The sequence below is a fragment of the Chiloscyllium punctatum genome, chromosome 37 (genome assembly GCF_047496795.1).
Source record: "Chiloscyllium punctatum isolate Juve2018m chromosome 37, sChiPun1.3, whole genome shotgun sequence".
NCBI lineage: Eukaryota > Metazoa > Chordata > Chondrichthyes > Orectolobiformes > Hemiscylliidae > Chiloscyllium > Chiloscyllium punctatum.
The window spans coordinates 11,386,057-11,411,755 of NC_092775.1; the positions used below are offsets into that span (position 1 = coordinate 11,386,057).

At 40.3% G+C, this 25,699-nt stretch overlaps 1 protein-coding gene across 7 annotated transcripts in view; it reads right to left on the reverse strand.

Annotated features, from left to right (window-relative positions):
- Positions 1–25,699, reverse strand: part of LOC140462861 (casein kinase II subunit alpha) — an 85,645-nt gene that overhangs the window by 20,968 nt on the left and 38,978 nt on the right. For all 7 annotated transcript variants that reach the window (XM_072556261.1, XM_072556260.1, XM_072556259.1 and 4 more), the window contains 4 exons: positions 12,162–12,273; positions 10,212–10,313; positions 4,809–4,859; positions 1,011–1,070 (listed from right to left, as the gene is read on the reverse strand). In XM_072556261.1, the coding sequence (XP_072412362.1) occupies positions 1,011–1,070; positions 4,809–4,859; positions 10,212–10,313; positions 12,162–12,273 (325 nt within the window). The remainder of the gene's footprint in view (positions 1–1,010; positions 1,071–4,808; positions 4,860–10,211; positions 10,314–12,161; positions 12,274–25,699) is intronic.

A 25,699-nucleotide genomic window follows, 5' to 3' on the forward strand; every position in this document is an offset into this window, starting at 1 on the left:
GGTTTCACTCAGCACTGTGGCTCATCTTACCACGTGTGGAGAAAGTGAGGACTGCAGATGCTGGAGATCAGAGTCGAAGAGTGTGGTGCTGGAAAAGCACAATAGGTCAGGCAGCATCCGAGGAACAGGAGAATCAACGTTTCAGGCATAAGCCTTTCATCAGGAAGTTCAGGAATAAGACCTAATTGTCTCATATTTGTGCTTAAAAAGCAGTGTGTTACTTGCCAATTTGACTGAAATCAAAAGATCAAACTGTATGATTTTAACCATAACTGTAAGATACAGGCATAACCCCTTCATCAGGCTCAAGATAGAACAGGACATAACCAGGATGTATGCTGCCATGCTGATGAGCTGGGCATTTCACCATAACTCCAAATGCATAATTTTACATTTATGCCTGGCTGAAACAGTTTAAATCTCCATGTGAAGTAGTAGAAGTGGCACTTCAGAACCAATAATTTAATCAAGACTCACATTACTGATTGCTCAAGAAGAAATTTGAGTGTTTGACATCTGTCACCTAAATTTGCAGATACTAATTTTTCAGCACTCAGTGGTTAAAATAGACTGTAGTTTAGTTGATGAATTTGAATGTGAATCAGTTTAAGTAGCTGTATTCTACATTTCCTGAACATTATGGCAGTTGTGTCATTACATCAGATTAATCAAAATCAACAGTAAACCCATGGCTCCTATAGTACTATTTTTCTTTAATCAATGTCAGGTTCCTCAGTGAACCCAAAGGAATGATATTCCAACTATCAAAATTCTTGCAACAGGCCCTAATTAACTGGAAGCCAGAACCAACACAGATACTGACACAAATGTTGTAAAAAGAAACACTATAAAACTGGGATGAATGTTGGCATCATTTCTGGAACGTTGAACTAGTGCTCAAGTCAAAAAGCTCACTTGTGTTCTGAGAGGTTGAACACGAGCATAATCCTTCTCCGAATTATATTAAGCATTTTTACTTTTAAAGCAAAGCTCTGAAAACTTCAACATACCTTCAAAATCTCATACATATAGAACCGTATATCATAATCTGTTAAGGTCTGGTACAGCTGCTGTAGGGAATACATACAAGAAAAGATTAAGAACCAACTTAAGACTGTTTAACTGAAAATTAAATTCAAGCATAACGAAGTTCAAAATACATTTCCTCTCCTTAGCAAACATAATTGTAAATGTGTTTTAATTGCAAAAAGAAATAAAGCATTCCAAACGTAACTGAGAATGCTTTAAAGGGCATCAGTACCATTATTCAACGTGATGGTCAGATTGACATAAAGCTAGGGGCAGCTGCCGCCAAGGCACAGTGGGGCAACCTAATGTCTTGTAGCCCAAGTTCAGTGGGGGAAGGGCGGGGGGGGCGGGGGGCGGAAGGGGGAGGAATCAGGCCCCACACTCCCTCAAATGTATGTAAATATAGTCTGGATTAAGACTTGTGTTTGTTTGTTCTCCATATGGAAAGACTCCAGAAGCAAACTGCTCTAGCCACCATATATGCATATAAAATCTATATTCATGCTTCCCCCAACTAATTCACAATCTCAGTTGTGACACTGAAGTAAAAGTTAGATAAATTGCTAAATCTCGTGTCTTTTAAGTACATATTGGCTATGAAATCTATTTTCAGGCAATGATTTCATATTGATTGGAGAAAAAACTATGCAGAGGTCAGGCACATTCTCTCAAGGGCAAAAACTATTATCCCAGTTCACCCTGACACTTCCCAGAAAACAGGGCCTTTCAACATGATAGAGGTGGAGAGGCAAAGGTCTCCGGAGAAAACTGTAGTTGGAAGCACCATTAAGAATGCTGGGGCATTTGACTGAATGCATAAAAGGGCAGAGTTAGATTAATCAATAGGAGAGCTGGAGGATAGATGTGGAAGGATAAGGTCATTAAAGGCTTTATGCATGAAGTTGGTTAAATTTATGTTGGTTTTAGGAAAGCAAGGGCAGCAAAGGTGGAGGGGAGGGTGCTGCAGATGCATTCTGGTAAACAGGAATACAAAGTGCAGCTGTGATTTAAAGTAGTTTTCCCTAAGACAGTCACAGGAAAACATGGGTAAATGTATTTGTGAAGATGAAGGTGCCGGTGTTCGACTGGGGTGGTCAAAGTTAAAAATCACACAACACCAGGTTATATTCCAACAGGTTTATTTCTAAGTACCAGCTTTCAGAGCACAGCTACTTCATCAGCTAGCTAGTGGGGCAGGATCATAGGACAGAATTTACAGTGAAAGATCAAAGTGTCGCACAACTGATATGAAGTATTGAACAACAGATTGCTGTTAAGTCTTAAATCTTTACAATGGGGATGCAGGTCTTGAGTGATTAATATGTAAATCCCAGGACTTCTTTCAAGTCACAGTCCCGAGATAAGTTAAGGTTTTATAAAAAAAATGTGAATCTCAGCTCAGACACTGTACTAAAGGTGTGAGGTTAGAGTCTGCCTGTATCCAAACCTTGTGTCAGACTGATTCTATTTCCAAAGTGGGAGTTTATACAGTGTCACATGGACTGAATGCCCACAGATTGAGCACTTTAAAAAAAAATAGAATATATCTGCAAATGTTTATACATGCGCAGGAGGTTTGGGGCGGGGGTGCAGCTGGGGGGTGGTGGCAGCAGATGGGCTCTGGGAGGACGCACGGAGACGGGTGGGTAGTGGGGGAGACAGGGAGATGGGGGTAGGCAGGGAGACTGGCGAGGAAAGAGAGATGGGGGGTTAGGAAGAGAGAGAGACGGGGGGGAAGAAAGAGAGACTGTGGGGGGGGGGGGCGGGAGAAAGAGAGACGGGGGGGAGAGAAAGAGAGACGGGGGGAGGGGGAAGAAAGAGACGGGGGGAGAAAGGGGGGAAGAAAGGGGGAAGAGAGAGAGATGGGGGGGAGGAAGAGAAAGAGAGAGGGGAGGGGCAAGAGAGAAATTATCCTGCCCCACTAGCTACCTGACAAAGAAGCAGTGCTCCTAAAGTTTGTATTTCCAAATAAACCCGCTGGACTATAACCTGGGGTTGTCTGACGTTATATTCGGGAAGAAATAGAGTTGATTTCAAGATTACTTTGATTGTGATGGAGGTCACAGATATATAGGGAGAAACAGTTGGCACTGTTACGACTGTCACCTTGAATAAGGGCAGGAGCATTTATATAGAGGGAGAACTTTAGAGGGGACAAGAAGTTAGTGAATTGAATACAGAAATCAGAATATACTGAGAAAGAGATTGAAATCACCCAGGGCAGTAGCTGGGGAGGAGTGAGTGGTGGTAGATAGATAATAAACCAGAGAAGCAGCAGACTAAAGGTTCCATTTGGTGATAAATGCTTCACAAAGCCACATCGTAGGGTAGGGAAGGTGCTGCAAAGTATCAACGGGGTCACAGTCATAACATAAGTTTCAGTCTAAGTCAGCATGTCAATGTATTCATCCATAATAAGGTTGACAAGGGCCTTGCCATTCTAAAGGGAAACAATAAGAGGGACAGAGTTCAAGCAGTTAATGGTAAATAGGATGCAAAGGAGGTGGCCAGGTAAAACCCCTGAGAATGCATGCAGGTTGGAAGATCAATAAGATAGAAGGATTTGGCAGGTGGGGCTGCTGCTGGCATGAAGGTGCAACACATGTTCTTGATAGGCATTTCAAAAAATGCCAAGATAGAAGGCATTTATGACTTATATAAAGGAACAGAGGATTCAACACTATGTCCTGGAGAGTAGGATGGCAAGAATCTTGAATGTTTGAGATTGAAATTGGATGGGAGGCAGAGGACTTAATGTAGCAGAGACAGGAGAATGTGAGTGCAGGAGCAAATTACTGCAGATGCTGGAAACAACAAATGCTGGAGATCACAGCGGGTCAGGCAGCATCCATGGAGAGAACACAGGCTAATGTTTCAAGTCTAGATGATCGCCAGCATTTGTTGTTTTCAGAAAATAAATGCATGATAAGTGACAAGATAGGATGAAGTAGGAAAGAAAATCCCAATAGAGACTGAGGAGGAGACAGAAGTAAGAAAGCTCGATTCCATACTGGATAGATGTTTAAAAGAGTTAAGTTAGACTGGCATGGGAGAGGTCAGAGCAGAATATCACCTGGTGAAAATCAAAGGTCCTTCAATTCCTACCATAGCTTTACTGGTGAAATCAGGGTTAACTGCCTTTTGACAGCCAGTGTTTTTAAGTAAAACCCTTAAACCAAGTAGAAAGTATTTGCGATTAACAAAGAAGTTCCTTTGCTCCTTTAGAAATAACAGCCTCTTATAAATTTGCTTATCTTCAACTTACGTAGAGCTAAAAAGTATACTTGGAAAGTGTGACACATATTGATGCAAGCAAAGAACAGAATTTTGACATTTGATAAACAGAATTAATAATAGTCTTCGGCTAAATTAAAAACTAAATTTATCAACCTTCAACAGCCAAGCTTGGAACCAGAAAGTGATAGAATAGCTGGGAAATGAAACCAGTTTCAAGAAGGTACTAAATAAGAAAAATGGGTTTGGGAAACTCAATGGGAAAGCAGCAACATCACTAAACTGTAGGGATGAAACACTAAGTTCAAGACTACAATTTTATGAGATCAAATATTCAGGATTCTAAGCTGTAGTCTCCAATCCACTAAACAAGGAAGCTATATTTAAATGGGAAGTTCACAACACTGTAGGAAAGAATTGCAACAACTGTTCCTTTTTCTCACGGATTAATTTTTGTGAAGCTAGGGAGTTGGGTAGATGAGGAATAGGAGATGAGTACCACATTTTTTGGCAACCAAGTTACATTACAAAAAGCACAATCTTACCTTGAAATCTGTGTTGTTTACATGTTCAAAAACCAAAGCTGGCGTCCGTGACTGAGAATAAACAAAGAATGAGTCAAGTCTCTTATAACTGACAATTTATGCCTTTGTTTTCAAAAACAGTGCAGCTTGGAGATTAGGGATTCCTAAATTGGGATCAAGACCCATAAGCTCTGTAGCAACAGTGGTCCATGGAGGTCCATGCCTTAACTAGTTTTCACAGGTCTCTCCTCCTCCTTTGCCCCTTGTCTCTCAGATATCATCAAGGGTATAATTTTCAAGCTTTGAAATGGAGTAACAGTGAGAAAAAATGTTTGGGAAGCACTATTACAGATAGTAGATAATGCAGTTAACAAACCTTTGTATTCATTGCCTATTCCTAGTTGCCCTTAAGGGGTATGATTGCAGTGAGCTGTCTTTTTGAACTGCTGCATTGTACTGAATGTAGGTATACCCACAACACTGTTACAGAGTGAGTTCAAAGAGGTTAACTCAACTACACTGAAGGTTCAGTATATATTTCCAAGGCGGATGGCATGGAAGAGGAAGTGTTCCTAGGCATTTGCTGCCCTTGTCTTTTCAAATGGCAGTGTTATGGATTTGGAAGATGGTCTTAGGGATCTTGGTGAAATTCTGCAGTGTACCTTGTACATAATACACAGCTGCTACTTCTTAGTATCAATACTGTAGTCGATTAATGTTTGTAGATATGGCGTCAATCAAGTGGGCTGTTTTATCTTGGATGGTGTCAAACTTGAGTGTTGTTGGAACTATAGCCATTCAGATAAGTGAGTAATATTATAAGACAATCCCCCTCTGTGCCTCATAGATGGGTGATAGGGACTTGGGAGTCAGGTGGCTCATAACATGTTGCAGGATTCCGAGCCTCTGATGTTTCATGTAGCATGGCTAGTCTAGTTCAGTTTCTGGTCAATGGTAATCCTGGTGGATGGGTGTCTGGGTATTTCCAGCAATGGTAATACCATTGAATATCGAGGGATAATACATGTTGTTGCAGCTATCCTCATCTAAGACTATAACACATTCTAGTTTCTGCCAACTTGTGCCACATGGGTCAAGGATAGCATTTTGGGGTGCAAAGCCAGCTACGTGCTGCAGAGTTACCAGTCTCTGATTTGCTCTGGTAGCCACAGCATTTATATAGTTGATCTAGGAGTCTTTCTGATCATGGACCAATATCAATGGTATCCAACGTCAATAGGAAAGTTATTAAATGTCAGAGACGGCCTTTTGTTGGAACTCGTCATTTCTGGGCAGTTACTAAATAGATGTAAACTTCTAACAAAATGATGGTAATCATGTTAAGCACATCTTTCACATTAGACATTTGATCATGATTAAGGTTTCCATCATTTCTTACAATTATTGAGGTTAAGACAAGCCAAAGAAAATAATATTTGAAGGTACATCTAAATATTAGCAAACAACTGCAAACTACAGTTCAACTGTTGCAAACAGATGATCTTGTCCATTTCTAATCCCTGCTTTTCTGAAAATGCCATTTAAACTAGATTCTAGAGCAATTTACCATCCTTATTAAAACAAAAGGAAAGTGAAGTGATTTATAAAACTGTCAGTACTGGGGAGCAAGGGGGAGGAATGTATGGAATTCGAGTAGTGATAAATTAATTGATTACTGTAACTGTGCACCAAACGAAGAACTGGAGCAATTAAATCCACACCAACCTTCCTCTGCATGGCTTATTATCACTGACTCATATCTTTGGGGATGAAAAGTCAAATAAAGGTCAAACTCCACCCTCAAAAATAAAAATAATCTAAGCAAGGAGATATCTCCTTAACAAGTAGATAATTCAAAATTTCAAAACCAGTGATCTAGCTGGCCCACTGCATTAAGGTACTGTGTTACCTTTGTGTCTTAGTTTTCAATTTAGCCAAAACTGACCAAATTATTGTTTTAAGGGTTGTTAGTAAGAGGAGTGCAGATAGTGTAAATTCAACTCCTGGTTCTGAATCCACAGCAGAAATCAAATTTAGCATTAAATTGAACTAAATTGTTCTCAGAACTGAAAAGTTAGGAGAGGAAAAGTGGAATGAGTAGAAAAATGTCACACTTGTTCAGTCAGAGTGCAGGGAACTTGACACCAAACCTGACATGGGAGTGGTTGATGCAAGAAATGGGTACAATATAAATAGTGATCTATTCTTCAGAATAAAAAGATCACAAAATTAAGTGCTGAAAAGATGAACAATTTAACATCTAAATCTAACTTCAAAGTTAAAAAAAACTTCACATCCTAACATTATTTCAGGGATCGAACCTGTGTAGCAATTAAGTACATCTCTGGACAGAACATTCACACAATCCTCCATAAACTGAGCTATTTACACTTACATTTCAACAACCCACTGAATGTCTATTAGAAATCACAACCCTTCTGTCATTAAATAGCTTTTAATGGACTGATACATCTTGTCAAGAAAGTTGCCTACAGCAAACAGATTTGTGAAATACCTACAATGACCATATTACTCAAAATAAACAGAGGCCTTTTGCATGTCTGGACAAGTCAGGCAGTTTAAAGTCCCTTTCTTGGAAAACTACACAATTCAAATCTCTCTGGGTAGTCAGAGAGTCCAATGCCATAACTTGCTTCTCCAAATAATCTGAGAAGTTTCTGAGCCTATCCAATTTCCCCAAGCATTGTAAGAATCATACCATCGTGACCGAGTCCTGTTCTTATTTTTTTAAGTTTCATCAAATGTATCCATTATAGACCTTTACTTATTTTGCAGACAGAGCAAGTGAGAGATGCAGACAGAGAAGGAGCAAGAGACTCAGACTGTGAGCAAGAGAGAGAAACACAGAGTGTAAAGAGAGAGATACAGACACACAGAAACAGAGAAAAAAGGAGATCCAAGTGGAGGGTGAAATTCGAATTCATGCGATCATCTAATATTTGCAAAGAAATGCCTGAGACCTAATGGAATGAAGAAACAGGTGATGAATTTATTAATTAAGAATTAATTTCTGAATAAGAGAAAACCTTTTAAAGGACTGGGAACTGGAATCAAATTAATTGGTTTCATTGGCCAAGTATCCATTTTCTCAAAATACATGAGCAGATTAGATTATTTACAGTGTGGAAACAGGCCCTTCAACCCAACAAGTCCACACTGACCCTCCAAAGAGAAATCCACCGCGCCCCTATATTTACCCCTGACTAATCCACTTAACATTACAGGCAATTTAGCACGGCCAATTTACCTAACCTGCACATCTTTGGACTGTGGGAAGAAACAGGAGCACCCGGAGGAAACCCATGCAGACACAGGAAGAATGCGCAAACTCCACACAGACAGATGCCCGAGGTGGCAATTGAACCGGATACCTGGGGCTGTGAGGCAGCAGTACTAACTACTGAGCCACTGTGCCGTCCCCGCCTGAGATGCCCAGAAGGAGCTCATAAATCACGATATTCACCAAAGAGCAAATTACTGCAGATGCTGGAATATGTACTGAAAACAAATGGAGATTACAGCAGGTCAGACAGCATTAATGGAAAGAAAGCAAGGTAACTTCTGGATGGCTCTGAAGCAGTGTTATGTAAACTCAGAACAATAGCTTGCTTTCTGTCCATGGATGCTGCCTCACCCACTGATCACCAGCATCTTTTGTTTTTAGTTCATATTCAAGGATCCTTAGTTATCACCCTCCAAACCAATTCCATTCAGAGGGGCATGGGAACACCAGCACCTGCAAGCTCTTCTGAGCTACTCACCATCCCTTTACTGTCACTGGATAAAAATCCTGGAATTCCCTCAGGACATTGTGGGTCAACCTACAGCACAGACTGCAGCAGTTCAAGAAAGCAGCTCACCACCACCTTCTTAGAGGAAACTAGTGATGAGCATTAAATGCTGGCCCAGCCAGCAATGCCCATGTCCTACAAGCGAATTTAAAAAAAAGTCTTAAGAGTTTGATGAAAGGTCACCACAGTAAAACTCGAGTGCTTTTGTTTTCTTTGCAGTTTCTGTCTCACCTGCTAAGCATTCCCAGCTGTTAATTTTAACTTCCAGCATTTGCAATATTTTGCTCTTGTTCAAGAATGTCCTGTGTTTGGTTCACCTGCTGAGGTTCTTATCATGGCATCAGTACAACCATGCATGACCACAATGCGTTTGTACGGCTTTCAGTGTCTTGCACACTCAGCTAAATGCCCTGGTACTTAAATCTAAATTGTCCCTAAATAGGTTGAAGTGTTCTGATAACCTGAACATTCTAATTTCTCTTGCAACTACCTTGTGTAGCCATTGCAAAGCTACGTTACAAAATGTTTAAATGTTATTACTGAATTAATTTTGGAACAACATCCATAGCTATTCTCCTGTGAATTTAGACTAGATGGACTGGATTACAATACATGAAGGATATCTCATCAAATAAACCTCGCTCTCACTATATTTTATAAAAGCAATTTTAGATCTGTCACTTGGCTACTATGAAGGCAGGACTGGTTCAAAATTACTTTACTCATTATATTTAAGATCCTTTGATCAGAGATTATATTCAAGCTAATACTATTGAATTTAAAACAGATGTCATACAAGAAATCTATATTTATCTCAAAGAATTATAGGATAACAGAGGGAATTTTTTTCTGTGACAATCTGGGCATGCATGATGAGCAAAAAAGTCTTCATCATGAAATGCACTTCTTCATTCTCAAACTCTTGGACAACTCCGTCCATCTCATCAAGGAATCAGAAAATGGAAACCATGAGCTATTTGAATTTAAATAACAGACAGAAGTAGAATGTGTTGTGAACTACTGTCACTTGATGCACAATGAAAGGAGTTAACCCCATTGAGTCTTAACCTGTTATCTGACAACATTGCTCGGTGTGGGATATCTGCTCAGTGTAGGAGAGCTTCAGTCAGTATCAAGTGTCCGATGCCAATGGTAATCATGGATCAAATAACACGATTTTATCATCAAAATATTCACAGAAATTATTTGCACTCTACTACTGAAACAATAAGATATTAACTACTGCTGTTTTACATGGTTCTTCTCTCAAGGGATACCATAGGAAATGCCTCAATTTACTTTCCAGGAATGCAGAGGACAACAACTTAAACCAATAGTTGGGGAGAGCAGAAGTGCCATTGAGTATTGGGAAATGCTGAATCTAATCAGCCCATCTTTCTGAACGAGGATTCTTATTTCCTATTACTGAACTTATGGAATCGGTTTTATCTACTATGCTATTAATTGCCACAAAAACACCAAAAAAAAAGCCTTCACAAGATGTGGATAACATTGTACTTCGACATTAGTATGTCGTTTTTCATTCTATTTTAATTAGAGTCGTGTTTCATTATAAACTCAACAAAAGTAAAAGAACTGAAACTTCACTTACCACAGGATCTTTGACAATATCTATGAGTGTGATAATATTTGGACCGCCACGCAGATTCTCCAATATTTTAATTTCACGCTTTATTTTCTTCTTCTTTACAGGCTACAAGAGAGTATTGATTTGTTTTAATTTTCAGATTACTAGTTAATTGTGATCACTTTATTACTCCTCCTTTGCTGTTCGCACAACTGCAGGAGCTTGACTGCACCAACAGGTGATAAGATACAAATACATATTTCTTTATATCGTGAGCTTCTAATGTCAAGCGTCCTTAAGGGTGAGGAGTTGTTATGAGAAGCAAATATCCAGTAAGGAAGGACTCACTGACTAGATTTACCTAAGACTTTATGGTTGAGGGTTACCCAATACTCTCAGAACTATTGTGATGGGATTCCAGCTGGTGGAATTACTGGACAAGTCAAATCACAGAGTGAAATCTGGCTTAATAGTTTTTTTTTGTTTTAATAAGGCAGTCTTTCACTGAAATATAAACATGCTATGCTGTAGCTTCTGTCATAATAAAACAAAGGTTTACCAAGCAAAAGAAATTGAGGTAAAATAAAATAAACCAACTATTTATATATAACTCAAAATAAAGATTTCAATACACATGGTAAAACATTATTAGTCCCAACAATATTCCTTTAGTAAAGTGCTTAATTTAATTAAGGCTTTAATTTACTTATGGAGAATCTGATAGCCACAACTTGGAACCTTCATACAACTAGGTTTAGATTTTCTCAGCTTCAGGTAAGTCCATTAAAGTTTTAACTAAACGCTTCTAATCTGAGATTTTAAAATTAAACTCCTTGTGTGAATACAACCCGCTTCTTAACAGTTGTAAAACTATCGCCCTTGTCAGAAACAATTATTTTATATATCCAGGTTCAGCCAACACTTTTGCCAAGTGCCCAAACTAAGAAGCATTTTTCTAATCATAAGGTGCTTCCCCTAAACCCAAATTTTCTGAAAGCTTAATCCTACTGCTCATAAACTCTCCGAATGTAAACAAATCCTCATCACCTTCCTAGAAATCTCTCTCTCTAGTACTGTGTTTTGAAAGAAATGACCATGGCTACAAGTTTACAAGTTAATCAAACTCCTTCAGGCGTACAGTCTAAAACACTCACGTCGCAGGTTCTAAAGGATAAAAAGAATGCCCAATTCTTGAGACATTTTACATTAGTGTTAAGAATTCTGAGGGAGTGACAAATTGATCAAATCCATCCTTCCATACGCCACCAGTCCCATTCACTATTCTTTTGTTTTGCTGTAAATCTGTTACAGGGAGAAGGTAGGGAATGGGGAGCCTAAGTGAGCTGCTCTTCGAAAGCTAGCACAGGCACATTAGCCCGAAAGGTGTTTTTCTTTTGTAATTATTTTGTGATCCTATGCTGTAGGTCAGAATTCCATGAAACTTTGAATCTTACCAAAGCACAGAAGGCCTCTTAGTCCTTTGACTCTATGCTGGCTCTTTGACAGAGCTATCACATTATTCTCTCTCTCTTCTAAGAATTTTCTCCGAAGGACAATTGGTGTTTTCTATGATTTCAATGATTGTGAGGATATTGAGATTCTTTAAAGTAGCAGGATTTTCGTTCAGATTCCACAAGAATAAAATCGGTAGTATTGGGAGGTTTCCACCTATTATCATAGAAAACTCTGACCACTCGGCCCTTCTAGCCTGATCCTCCATTTAAATGGGTAACGGGTGATTTGACTGTGACCTCAACTTTACATTCCCACCTACCCCAATAATCTTTGACTCCATTGTTAATTTAGAATCTACATGTCTCTCCTTTAAAAGTATTCAATAAAGCCACCTCCATCACTCTTTGGAGAAAGAGTTCCAAAGGCTCTGTTATTTGGCCGAAGAGTAGCGCAGGCCTATGTTATAGGACAATACAATTATGGGTATGTAATGCTCATCAGTTCTGAAGCAAGTCTTACCTTAAGTATTTTAACAACTACTTTTTCATTGTTTGTGATGTTAATGGCTTCAAACACTTCACTGTATTTCCCGCGACCTAATTTTCGAACTAATTGGTAGTCATCTTGATTTCTACACAAAGAAACAGAACATAAAAAAAAACAGCTTAATAAAATGCAATTCAGTTCAGCATACAAAGTAATACTTTCACAAAAGAAATTGCATCTTTCAAAAAAATGATAAAAGGACATACAATGGACCTTTATTTCACAACAATACTGAAATAATGGATTTTGTTTATGAATGTCTTCCTCAGCAGTCAAGTCTTACATTTTCAGTCTAATCGAATACATTGTTTATTCATGTCAAAATATTAACATTTAAGTTGGGTGAAAGATGTATTTAATAACTATTACATACATCATCTTCTCTTCTTAGGTAGCCTTGGGGATCGAGGATGACTTGTTTCCACTGCATTTTGATAAGTTTTGAGATGATTAATAAGTCTAATGTTTGATCTGTAGCCTCTGCTACATACAAAGGGAATCATATTTAGAGGGCTTGCTACTTGTGTGCTCCTTTTAATACCTTGACTTCACTGTTGACCAAGTTTCTTGCTATGTTTGATGCTTATACATTTTGTTGGTCACAACCCAGGATATCCCATTAATCAGTGGGGATGATTAACCTCAAAGAATGTTTTGTGGACATCACTGTGGTGGTTTTGCTGTTCTCCTTGGAGTTTCCTGCTGCATCAGGTTCAGAGTAAAGCAATTGTTTCAGGAATTCCCAAGCAGGTGAACGAAGTTTCAGTGGGGGAGCATTTTGGGAACGGTGACCGTAATTCTTTAAGTTTTAAGTCCTTATGGATGAAGATACGAGTTGTCTTTGGGTGGAAGTTCTAAACTGGGAGAAGTTGAACTACCACAAAAGGAAGGAACTGGGGAATGTAGACTGGGACAGCTATTTGAGGGTAAGTCCACACCAGGCATGTGGGAATCCTTTAAAGGCCAAGTGGTTAAGAGTTCAGGACCAGCATGCCCCTTTGAAAATTAAGAATAAGGATGGCAAGATTCAGGAACCTTGGGTAAGAAAAGAAATTGAGAGCTTAGTCAAAAAGAAAAAGGAAGCATATGTGAAGTTTAAGAAACTAAAGACAAAGCCTTTGGAGAGTACAACGAAAACAGAAAAGAACTCAAAAAATGAACAAGGAGATCTAAACGGGGCCATGAAATGCCTTTGGCAGACAGGATTAAGGAAAATCCCAACATAATTTGTGCATATGCAAGGAACAAGAGGGTAGCTAGGGAAAGCATAGATCTACTGAAGGACAAAGGGGGGAACTTATGCATGGAGCCAGAGGAGGTGGATGAAGTCCTTAACAATACTTTGCACTGGTATTCACAAAGGAGGGGACATGGTGGATGGCGAGTCTCAGGAAGGGTATGTTGACATTCTGAGTCAGCTCGAGATTAAAAAAAGGTTGCTTTGGATGTTTAAAAAAAAAATTTAAGATAGACAAGTTCCCAGGGCCTGATAAGATCTATTCCATAATACTGAAGAAATTGCTTGGTGAAATTGTACAAAATCTTGCATTCTCATTAGCCACAGGAGGGGTCCCAGAAGACTGGAAAATAGCTACTGCCGTTCTTTTGAAGGGAGGATAGCAGGGGTAATCTAGGAAATTACAAGACGGTGAGTCTTACGGTGGTGGTAAGGAAATTACTGAACAAGATTCTTAGGGATAGGAAAAATAGACTTTTTTGGAAGGTTGTATCTCACAAACTTGATTGAGTTTCTTGAGGAAGTGACAAAGGTGATTGGTGAGGGCAGGGCTGTAGATGTTGTCTATATGGACTTTAACAAGGTTTTGATAAAAGTCCCTCGTGGCAGGCTGATACAAAAAGTCACATGGATTCTGCAGCAAGCTGGTAAGATGGATACAGAATTGGCTTAATCATAGAAGACAGTAGCAGTGGAAGGGTGTTTTTCTGACTGGAGATCTGCAACCGTTGGTGTTCTGCAGGGATCATTGACATACCCACACTTACATAAATGATTTGGAGGAGAATTTAGGTAGCCTGTTGAGTAAGTTTGCAAGATTTGGGAAGCTGCAAATAATGGAGGATTGTCACAGGATACAGCAGCTTGTAGATGGCCTGGAGACTTGGGTGGAGAAATAGCAGGGTAAAAACAATGACTGCAGATGCTGAAAACCAAATACTGGATTAGTGGTGCTGGAAGAGCACAGCAGTTCAGGCAGCATCCAAAGAGCAGCGAAATCGACGTTTCGGGCAAAAGCCCTTCATCAGGAATAAAGGCAGTGAGCCTGAAGCGTGGAGAGACAAGCTAGAGGAGGGTGGGGATGGGGAGAGAGGAGAGAGTAGCATAGAGTACAATGGGTGAATGGGGGAGGAGATGAAGGTGATAGGTCAAGGAGGAGAGGGTGGAGTGGATAGGTGGAAAAGAAGATAGGCAGGTCGGACAAGTCAAGGAGACACTGCTGAACTGGAAGTTTGAAACTAGGATGAGGTGGGGGGGGAAGAGGGGAAATGAGGAAGCTGTTGAAGTCCACATTGATGCCCTGAGGTTGAAATGGCAGGTGGAGTTTAATCCAGACAAATGCAAAGTGATGCATTTTGGAAGGTCTAACGCAGGAGGGATGTACACAGTGAATGGCAGAAACCTTAGAGTCAACATGCAGAGGGATGTTGGTGTACAGTTCCACAGTTCCCTGAAAGTGGCAACACAAATGGATAAGGTGGTCAAAGCAGCATATAGCATGCTTGCCTTTATTGGTCGGGGCACAGAATATAAAAATTGGGAAGTCATGCTACAGCTGCACAGAATTTTAGTTCAGCCACATAAGTTTGAAATTCTTGTCCTCATAACCTTTCCTCAGCCAGATAAGACAGTCATTTCATCAAATCTCTGCTCCATTTTCCTTGGAGCAACAATGCACCTCATCTCTAGCAGATGACTCAAGTATGGAGATTATAAGAAAACATTCAATCCACACTACCTCTAATCCAAATTCAAATCCACAACTATTCCAAGCAGACAGAATTTCAGTAAGCAAATGGCAACTGGGTGTGTACTCACTCAAATTGAATCCCAGATCACTGTTGACTCCTCCAAAACATGAGAAAATGAACCTTTCACTAAACTCACATTCCAACCAGTTCTCACTTCAAAAAACAACTCCCACCAGAGAAGCAAGATCAAAAGCCTCCAGGAAACAAAGGCAGCAATAGATGATGCTTTGCATATGACAAAACTGCATTATTACAGATTCAAAAGGCGTGTACCTATCCCACACGGATCCAGCTGTCCCTGGATGCAACACAGTGCCACTTTCTCATTGGCAGTTAGAGATAGGTAATAAATGATGCTTTAGCCAGGGAAACAGTTATCCCATGAAAGAAATTTTAGAATGTTAAATTATTCTAGTACAAATTAAATCAACAGAGTAACAGAAAACAGAACAGCCACAAGCAATCTTAAGAGTTAAACTTGTGATTTACTGTTTATGTGCAGCACAGCTTCTTAATTTGTCCCTGGTCTTTCTTCCTTTAACCCAAAGTTGTTCTTAAACGCTAAATGGCTTTATCACTTCGACAAGTTTCCATAATGTTACTTTACAGTTATTTTTAATCAACATACTAAGCCATATGACTCAGCAGAAGGGGAGGTGGGATTGTAATTACATTGAACATAGGAGGTTATAGCGCAGCACAGCACAGGCCCCCTGGCCATCGATGTTGCAATCAATCTGAAGCCCACCTAACCTACACTATTCCATTCTTGTCCATATGCCTATGCAATCACCATTTAAACGCCCTAAAGTTGGTGAGTCTACTACTGTTGCAAGCAGTGTATTCCATGTCCCTAATACATTCGGAGTAAAGAAACTACCTCTGATATTGGTTCTATATCTATCACCCCTCAATTTAAAACTATGTCCCCTCGTAATAGCCATCGTCATCCAAGGAAAACGGCTCTCACTGTCCAACCTATTTAACCCTCTAATTATCTTATGTGTCTCAATTAAGTCACCTCTCAACCTTATCTCTAACGAAAACAGCCTCAAGTCCGTCAGCCTTTCCTCATTAAGACCTTCCGTCCAGACCAGGCAACATCCTAGTAAATCTCCTCTGAACCCTTTCCAAAGCTTCCACATCCTTCCTATGACCTTCTGGTCCAAAGATAGGGACACAACCACAACACCCTTCAATGGTACTTTATGTGTTTTGTAAGTTCACAGGATGAGCTATTATACACAGCAGTTCCAATTTTAATTTACACTAATGAATAGCTCAGATACAAAAATAAGCCAAAGCTAATTAATTCCTATTTTCTTCAATTAAGCGCGATTGCTGCTTTTTTTTGTCAGTAACTAGTCAAAGCATTGTGAAATCTTGGCTTCACTACTAATTACTCAACAGCAGAGAAAAGAAAAATATAAGAAATTAAAATAAAATGAAAAACATCTGTCTCAGGATTGCACTTGAGGACTCCAATAACACTCAGACTCAAATTTTATTTGGAGTTATGAAAAGTTATGAAATTGGTTATTGGGATTAAGTAATAGCAATAGGTGAATACACCTCGCCTGGTCACTGTTACAACTTCATTGAAAAGGTGACAATCCAGATGGACTGTGGTGGATGCGTCTGCATAAACCAAGTTTTTAAAAAATTTGCAGAATTCATATAACATTTCCGATTTTAAATTAAATGATCAAGTCAGCAGGCGTCCAAAAGCAATGATAAATTTCAAGTGGATAGTGATGGGGATGGGGAGAAACAGAAATAAAAGAAAGCACAGCAGCCGGGGAACAGACACGAGAAAGGCAAATCTGGGGGAGTGGGTAGAGGGTAGCAGATAAAGTCATGAAACTGTAAGGCCAAATGACTTGCAGCATGGATAAAGATGCTGAACTACTAAAATACTTGTCCCAGAATTGTGAACAACTGATAATGCTGCTGAGTATTTTCAGTGCCTGGGCACAGAGCCATCCATTGGACTAGCAGTGTCATTATATCATAACAGGCTGACACAGGTAGGGTCAGTCCTGTTACAAATATGAACGTGGTACATTTTGATTCTATTTTTAGTGATTCCAATCACACCACAGGCTAAATAACCTCCAGTATTTCCTGTCCAAGTACTGTCAATTCTACCTTTTCCCAAATCATCCCCCTTCTCATGAACCACAAGTAAACAGCCAATAATTAATCTTTCCTCTGAAAGACCGAGATGAGTATCCTTAATTTCAAAGACTGCAACACCATTTCCATTAGCCTTCACCTTGCCAAGATCACTATGTCTTTGTTGGTCATCTGGTCCACCCTGATCGTTTTGCAAAAGGATGCAGTGAGAACCTGAACTGACACAACCATTTGTATTAACTTCAATAGCATGTACATGGAACTCGTGCTTTTTAAGAGTCATACAACATGGAAACAGACCCTTTGGTCCAAACCGTCTTTGCCAACCAAGTTTTTCAAACTAAACTAGCCCCACTAGCCTTTGTTTGACTCATTTCCCCCTAAACCTTTCCTATTCATGTACCGGTCCAAATCTCTTTTAAATGTTGTAACTGTACCTTCACCTACCACTTTCTCAGGCAGTTCATTCCAGATATGAACACCACTCTGAAAAAGGTGCCCCTCAGGTCCCTTTTGAATGGTAGTAATTGAAATTCAGACAAACCAGATGGTAAGTAACATGTAGCAGAAAGTGAGGACTGCAGATGCTGGAGATCAGAGCTGAAAAACATGTTGCTGGAAAAGCGCAGCAGGTCAGGCAGCATCCAAGGAGCAGGAGAATCGACGTTTCGGGCATAAGTCCTTCTTCAGGAAAGTAACATGTAACAATAAGTAGTCAAGCATTGCAGGCTGAATATTACATTTAAGTCATACGTATCATTAATTCATACAGAATCACCAAGTAACATGATACTTGGAAGCCATTCAGACTGCCATAGCTGCATTGACTTAAGATGGCCATACCAGTCTGAAAATGCCTGATCTTGTCTGATCTCGGAACCTAAGCAGACTCAGATGTTTGGTTAGTAAATGGGATGGGAGTCCGTCTGGGGATACAGGAACAGTAGGCTTTTTAAAAAATGGCTTTAGGGCGACACGGTGGCTTAGTGCTACCTTGCAGCACCGGGAACCAGGATGCAATGTCAGCCTTGGGTGATTGTCTGTGTGGAGTTTCCATATTCTCCCTATGTCTGCACTTCTGCAGAGTGCTCTGGTTTCTTTCCACAGTCCAAAGATGTGCAGGCTAAGTGGATTGGCACGATAAATGCCAACAGGACACAACAAAGGGGTAAGCTACACTTCACAGAGTTGGTGCAGATTCGATGGGCTAAATGGTCTCTTTCTGATTCTACGTAGGGATTCTATGATTCTAAAGTCTGTACCATTTACAGGAGGTACTTCAGAAACTCCGCAAGCCTCCTTCAACAGCATCTTCAAAATCCACAATCTCCACCACCCAGTAGGACAATGATAGCAGTCACATGGAAACAGCCCAAATTATATAATATACCAAGCTGGAAGAGTATTGGTGGGTACTTCAGTGACGCTGGTTTAAAAGCCTGCAACACCTTCCCTAACAGCCCTGGGTGAAGCAACACTGTTCAACAAGTCAAATTAGGGCCTCTCAATGGCAATTCAAGACAAACAATAAATGCTACCCTTGCCAGGTTTGGTCACATTCTATGGGAAAGAAAAATGAGCAGCTGTGCTTCATCCCATGCTAACATTTTTTATGTGTAAACTTCCAAATTAGAGCTACATGTACATGCTCTTTTAAAACCGCTTATGAAATCATTGAGTTGTCAGGATATAAAAGAAAATACATTTTTTTAAATAAATAAACTAGCAGCAATCTGTACTTTCTTAAATACTTGTTCCTATGAAAAGAATACAAAAAACACAACCACTCAAAACAAACAATAGTACAATGAGTGCAAAACCAAGAATGTACTTCTCAGGCCTGGATAGAGAAATGAAAACACCCAAGTGACCTGGTAACTTTTTTTGGCACCAAAGTTACTTCTTGACTAGCCCAAAAAGAACGCACAAATGTCCAGAACTCCAGGTTAATAGATCAAGCAAAGGTCAAATGAACTATTGTTCAATGCACAGTGAAAGCTTCTCCAAGGAGGGAGCGGATTAATTCACGCAGTCTAAGTGCACCAACTTGCAGCTAATCACACAGCAGCTATTGCTGACAATAGGACATCTGCCTGCCCTGTTGTTCAGTTGGGGACTGTTTTACAGCTTGGAGTAGCGATCAGAACAGGCATGGGAAAACAGAGACTAAAATGTAAGTCAACGGAGTAACAAAGAACCAGAAATGTTTTGTAAAACAAGTAAAACATGGTACGCTGTAATAGACATTAAGAAATAATATTACGTTGAACCTAATTTTGTGTTTAAAACTTTGGATGCTATTAATATAGCACTTTACAGAGACAACAAGACAGCAAACAAGGGTAGCATTAAAGATCGAAGACATTGTCACAGTGATCCGTTTTGCTTAGTCTTTGAAAGATGGAGGAAGAACACAAAGCAGAGTAGTTTCGGAGTATTTGAATATCGGGCTTTGACAAGGCTCCACAGAGGAGACTAATTAGTAAAGTTAGATTACATGGGATTCAGGGTGAACTTGCCAAATGGATACAAAATTGGCTTTACAGAGTGGTCACGGAGCATTATCAAAGAACAAAAATTTACAGCCCAGGAACAGGCCCTTCGGCCTTCAAGCCTGAGCCAATCTAAATCCACGATCTATACCTGTCGCCCAATTCCTAAGCATCTGTACCCCTCTGCTCCCCACCTACTCATGCATCTGTCCAGACGCATCTTAAATGAAGTTACCATGCTTGCCTCTACCACCTCTGTTGGCAATGCGTTCCAAACGCCCACCACCCTCTCTGTGAAGTACTTGCCGTGTGTATCCCCCTTAAACGTTCCACCTCTCACCTTGAAAGAGTGACCTCTCATGATTGAATCCAGCACCCTGGGAAAAAGCTTGTCTCTATCCACCCTGTCTATACCCTTCATGATTTTGTAAATCTCAAATCAGGTCCCCCGTCAATCTCCTTTTTTCTAATGAAAATAAACCTAACCATCTCAACCTGTGAGCAGCACGGTGGCACAGTGGTTAGCACTGCTGCCTCACAGCGCCAGAGGCCAGAGTTCAATTCCCGCCTCAGGTGACTGACTGTGTGGAGTTTGCACATTCTCCCAGTGTCTGCGTGGGTTTCCTCCCACAGTCCAAAAATGTGCAGATTAGGTGAATTGGCCATGCTAAATTGTCTGTAGTGTTAGGTGAAGGGGTAAACATAGGGGAATGGGTCTGGGTGGGTTGCGCTTCGGCGGGTCAGTGTGGACTTGTTGGGCCGAAGGGCCTGTTTCCACACTGTAAGTAATCTAATCTAAAACCTCTACATAGCTAGCACCTTCCATACCAGGCAACATTCTCGTAAACCTTCTCTGCACCCTCTCCAAAGCATCCGCATCCTTTTGGTAATGTGGCGACCAGAACTGTACACAGTATTCTAAATGCAGATGAATGTCTTGTACAATTTTAACATGACTTGCCAGCTCTTATACGCAATATCTTGTACAACGAAGGCAAACATACTTTATGCCTTCTTGACCACTCTATCCACCTGTGCAGCAACCTTCAGGTTACAACAGACCTGCACTCCCAGATCTCTCTGCCCATCAACTTTTTCCAAGGCTCTTCCATTCATTGTATTATTCGCTCTAGAATTAATCTTGCCTAAATGCATCATCTCACATTTGCCTGGATTGAAAACCATCTGCCACATTTCCGCCCAATTCTCCATCTATCTATATCCTCCTGTATCTGACAGTCCCTTATGCTTTCTGCTACTCTACCAATCTTCATGTCATCTGCAAACTTGCTGATCATACCAACAGTGCCCTCTTCCAGATCATTTATGTATATAACAAACAACAGTGGCCCCAGCACTGACCCCTGTGGAACACCACTGGGCACCTTTCTCCATTTTGAGAAACTCCCTTCAACTACTACTCTCTGTCTCCTGTTGCTCAACCAGTTCTTTATCCACCTAGCTAGAGCACCCTGCACACCATATGACTTCACTTTCTCCATTAGTCTACCATGGGGAACCTTATCAAACGCCTTACTAAAGTCCATTATATGACATCAACAGCCCTTCCTTCTTCTATCAACTTTGTCACTTCCTCGAAGAAGTTGGTAAGGCACGATCTCCCCCGCAAAGAACCATGTTGCCTATCACTGACAAGCCCATTCTTTTCTAAATATAAAAAGATCCTATCCCTCAGTACTTTCTTCAGCAACCTTCCCACCACCTATGTCAGGCTCACTGGTCTATTGTTACCCAGAATATCTCTACTATCCTTCTTGTACAGGGGGATAACATGAGCTACCCTCCAGTTCTCTGGCACCTCACCTGTATTTAAGGATGCCACAAAGATATCTGTCAGAGCCCCAGCTATTTCCTCTCTCGCCTCCCTCAGCAACCTGGGATAGATCCCATCCGGTCCTGGGGATTTGTCCACCTTAATAACCTCTAGCCTACCCAACACAAATTCCCTACTTATGTCAACGTGATCCAGACTAACCAAACTTCTATCTCTAATTTCATCATGTTCCTCTCCTCAGTGAACACTGATGCAAAGTAATCATTCAGAATCTCACCCATTCTCTCAGGTTCGACGCACAGCCTTCCTTCATTGTCCTTTAGTGTACCAATCCTTTCTCTAGCTACCCGCTTGCTTCTTATAAGAATAAAACGCTTTGGGATTCTCCTTAATTCTGCTCGCTAAATCTATTTCATGACCCCTTTTTGCCCGCTTGATTCCTCGTTTAAGACTTGTCCTACTCTTCCAATATTCCTCCAGGGTCCATTCTGTTCTTAGCTGCATAGACCTTACGTACGCTTCCCTTTACCTCCTGGCTGGTCGTACGATTTCTCCTGTCATCCACGGTTCACAAATCTTGTCCTTACTATCCTTTGCCTTCAACGGGACATGCCTATCCTGCACTATCTTTGAAAGCCTCCCACATCTCAAATGTCGACTTCCCTTAAAACAACTGTGTCCAATGCACATTTCCGAGCTCCTGCCTAATTTTGATATAATTGGCTTTGGCCCAGTTTAGTAATCTTCCCTTAGGTCCACTCTCTTCTTTATCTACGAGTATTCTAAAACTTACAGAATGGTGGTCACAGTTCCCAAAGAAGTCCCCAACCACAACTTCTACCACCTGTCCTGGCCCGTGCCCCAGTACCAGGTCCAATATGGCCCCTTCCCTCGTCAGAGACTATTGACATTCTGCTCTAAAAAACTTTCCTGGACGCTTCTTACAAATTCTACCCCTTCCAGACCTCTGACGCTAAGTCTAACCCAGTAAATGTTGGGAAAATTAAAATCTCCCATCACCACTACCCCATTGCTTCTACATCTTTCCATAATCTGTTTACCTATTTGCTCTTCTACCTCACGCTCACTGTTGGGAGGCCTACAATACAGCCCCAATGTAACTGCACCCTTCTTATTTCTCAGCTCCACCCATAATGCCTCAGTACCCAAGATCTCCATAGTGTGCTAGTGTGCTCCTTTAGCACAGCCGTGATTTCGTCCCTGACCAGCAATGCAACTCCTCCCCCCCACCTCAAAATTTACTTCCCTCCCTGTCCGGTCTGAAGCGTCTATATCCTGGAACATTTCGTTGCCAATCATCATGCCCTTCCTTCAACCAAGTTCACTTTCATTGAAAATAGGAGTAGGCCATTCAGCACTTCAAATCTGTGACGCCATTCATTATTATTCTGGCTGATCATTCAACTGAACAGCCTTCTCCCCATATTCTTTGATCCCTTTAGCCCCAAGTGCCACATCCAAATCCTTCTTGAAATATTACAATATTCTGAATTCAAATGCATTCTGTGGTAGCACATTCCACAGGTTCATCACTCTGTGGGTGAAGAAACTTCTCTTCTGTTATGAAGGTGTAAGTGTGTACCTTACCTTTGAGAGAGAGAGAAAGAGAAAGAGAGGGGAAGTTGGCAAGGACTGAATGAAAACAGTGCGCTGAACAATCTAAAAATGTGACATTTGGTTGACACAAATAGCTGGCGATGCATTGCCACAGTACAAAAACAAATTCAAATTCGGCCAGTCTAAATTAGGCCCCACAGACTAAAATCCAATCCAATTTGAAATCTACTGTTTGGGATGATATCACACCAATGAAATGATCCAATGTTTTGGGGTATAAAACCGGACGTTTTGAACAGTTAAGGAGAACTACAAAGAGCACCAACAAATTCAGACTGCTAGCCAAATAGCTCTCTGAAAGGTACCTGCCCATAACAGAAGTTGTGCAGCAGAAGCCCAAAGAAAAGACAACCCAGCAAAATACAGAGGAAAATCGACAAAGGAGAATCAACAAAGCTGGCTGGTTAGAAAGCATTTTTTTTTGAAAATCTTATTTGTTTTTTAATTGGACAAGTATTGTAGAGTGGGAGGTAAAAAACAGGTTTCAGAGAAAGGAGTTGTAAATAATTGTGGTTTTAATGTTCTCCGAATTTAAAGAATAAAATTGTTAATTTTTACTTTAAATAGTGAAATCCGGGATAGTTCTTTGCCTCTCAAAATTTAAGATTACGGTGCAAGGTGAGCTTGTGTGTGTGAGGTTTAAATTAACAGAGGGGTTTACCCAGTGTCCTAACACTTCATCTCAGTTCTAAATGGTTTATCTCCTATTCTTCGACTGTGACCCCAATTCTGGGCTCCCTCACCATAGGGTGCATCTTTCCTGCATTTACCCTTTATAGTCCCATTAAAAATTTTTTTTGATTTTTCAGGAGACCACCTTCTCATTCTCCTGAACTCTGGTGAATGTTATCCTAACCAATTCAACCTCCCCTCATTGATCAGTCCTGTCATCCCAGGAATCAGTCGGACAAACCTTTGCTGCAATCCTTCTATTGCACAAGCATCCTTCATCAGATCACAAGACCAAAATTGCACACAACATTCCAGGTGTGTTCTCTCACCAAGGCGCTATATAAATGCAGTAAGACATCCCTGCTCCAGTATTCGAAACCTCTCACAGATACTGTAATCAAATCATCACACGTAGATCACAACATCAATTATAACCCAGGATAGTATTGATAATTAGCCCTATTCATGAGGTTGGTGATAAAGGTTGATCGCGTAGTGCTCGGTAATGTAGGAATTCCAATGTGTATGCTGAACTGTTAATTATTTTGATAATTATTTGCAGTACTGAACAGAGCAGGGCACCACACCTTTGGAAGTATATAATGGTCTCAGAGGGAGTACAACATCAGTTTACAAAAACGACTACTGGTCTTTTGAGGTAAGATTACAAATAAAAATTATACAAATTAGGCCCGATTTCTCTAGAGTTTAGGAGGTTGTGTGTGACCTGATCAAAATAAGATATTTAAGATATTACAGGAAAAGACAAGTAAAGATAAACTATTAATAATATAATCATTATTAATAAAGATAAATTATTTGCACTCTTTGGGCAATCCAGAACTGGGGGGGGGGCATGATCTGCATATTAGGGCCAGACCATTCAGGAGAGATGTTAGAAAACACTTCGACACACAAAGGGTGGCAGATGTTTGGAACTTGTATCCATAACTGGCAGTGGATGCTGGATCAGTTGTTACTTTTAAATCAGAGATGGACACTTTATTGTTAAGCAAAGGTATTAAAGGATATGGGTCAAAGTCAGGGATAGTCACTCGTCATTATCAGAGAGGATTCAATGATGAAATTCCCAAGCGCGAAGCTCCTTTAAAACTTGGTTAAAAATTATGCATGTGCAATTTTTGCCCACAGATGTTGATTGGTTTTGTTTTTGATGTGGATAGGCAAATTTGTGATTTGTGATTTAGTCGATATAGAGGAGACAGTGGATACTGTATATCAAGTTAGGCCACAGATCAGCCATCACTGAATGACAAAACAGGCTCAAGGTGCTGAATGACCTACTCATGGTGCCATGTTCCTATCCATGAAGGAAAAAAAACACAACTAAAAAACAGGGGCCATCGACAGAAGAAACCTATTTATGGCAAGGGGAAAAGAGACAGAAAAGAAATATACATCTGTAGTAGAGCATCACAGATGTATTAGAACATCAGTGCAGTAATCTGAAGAAAAAGAAGTGCTAAAAATGCCTAGCAGTCCACATTGTAAACTACCAGACAAACTGCCATCTCACCCAATGGTTCTGAAGTGATGCAGTCCTACCTTCACTAATGTATATAATACCTTATCAGCTGATCTTTCAATAACTTGGTTTTATTGTCAGTGGATTAATTAATGGCACAGCAAAATTCTACCCCGAGGTTTTAATAAAAATTCAACATCAGTAGAATGACCAAGGACTATATTTTACAACGAGATTGCTTTTGGAGCAGATGATTTTCTGATCCATTGCAATACTTCTCCATTCATCCACTGGTGATATTTAA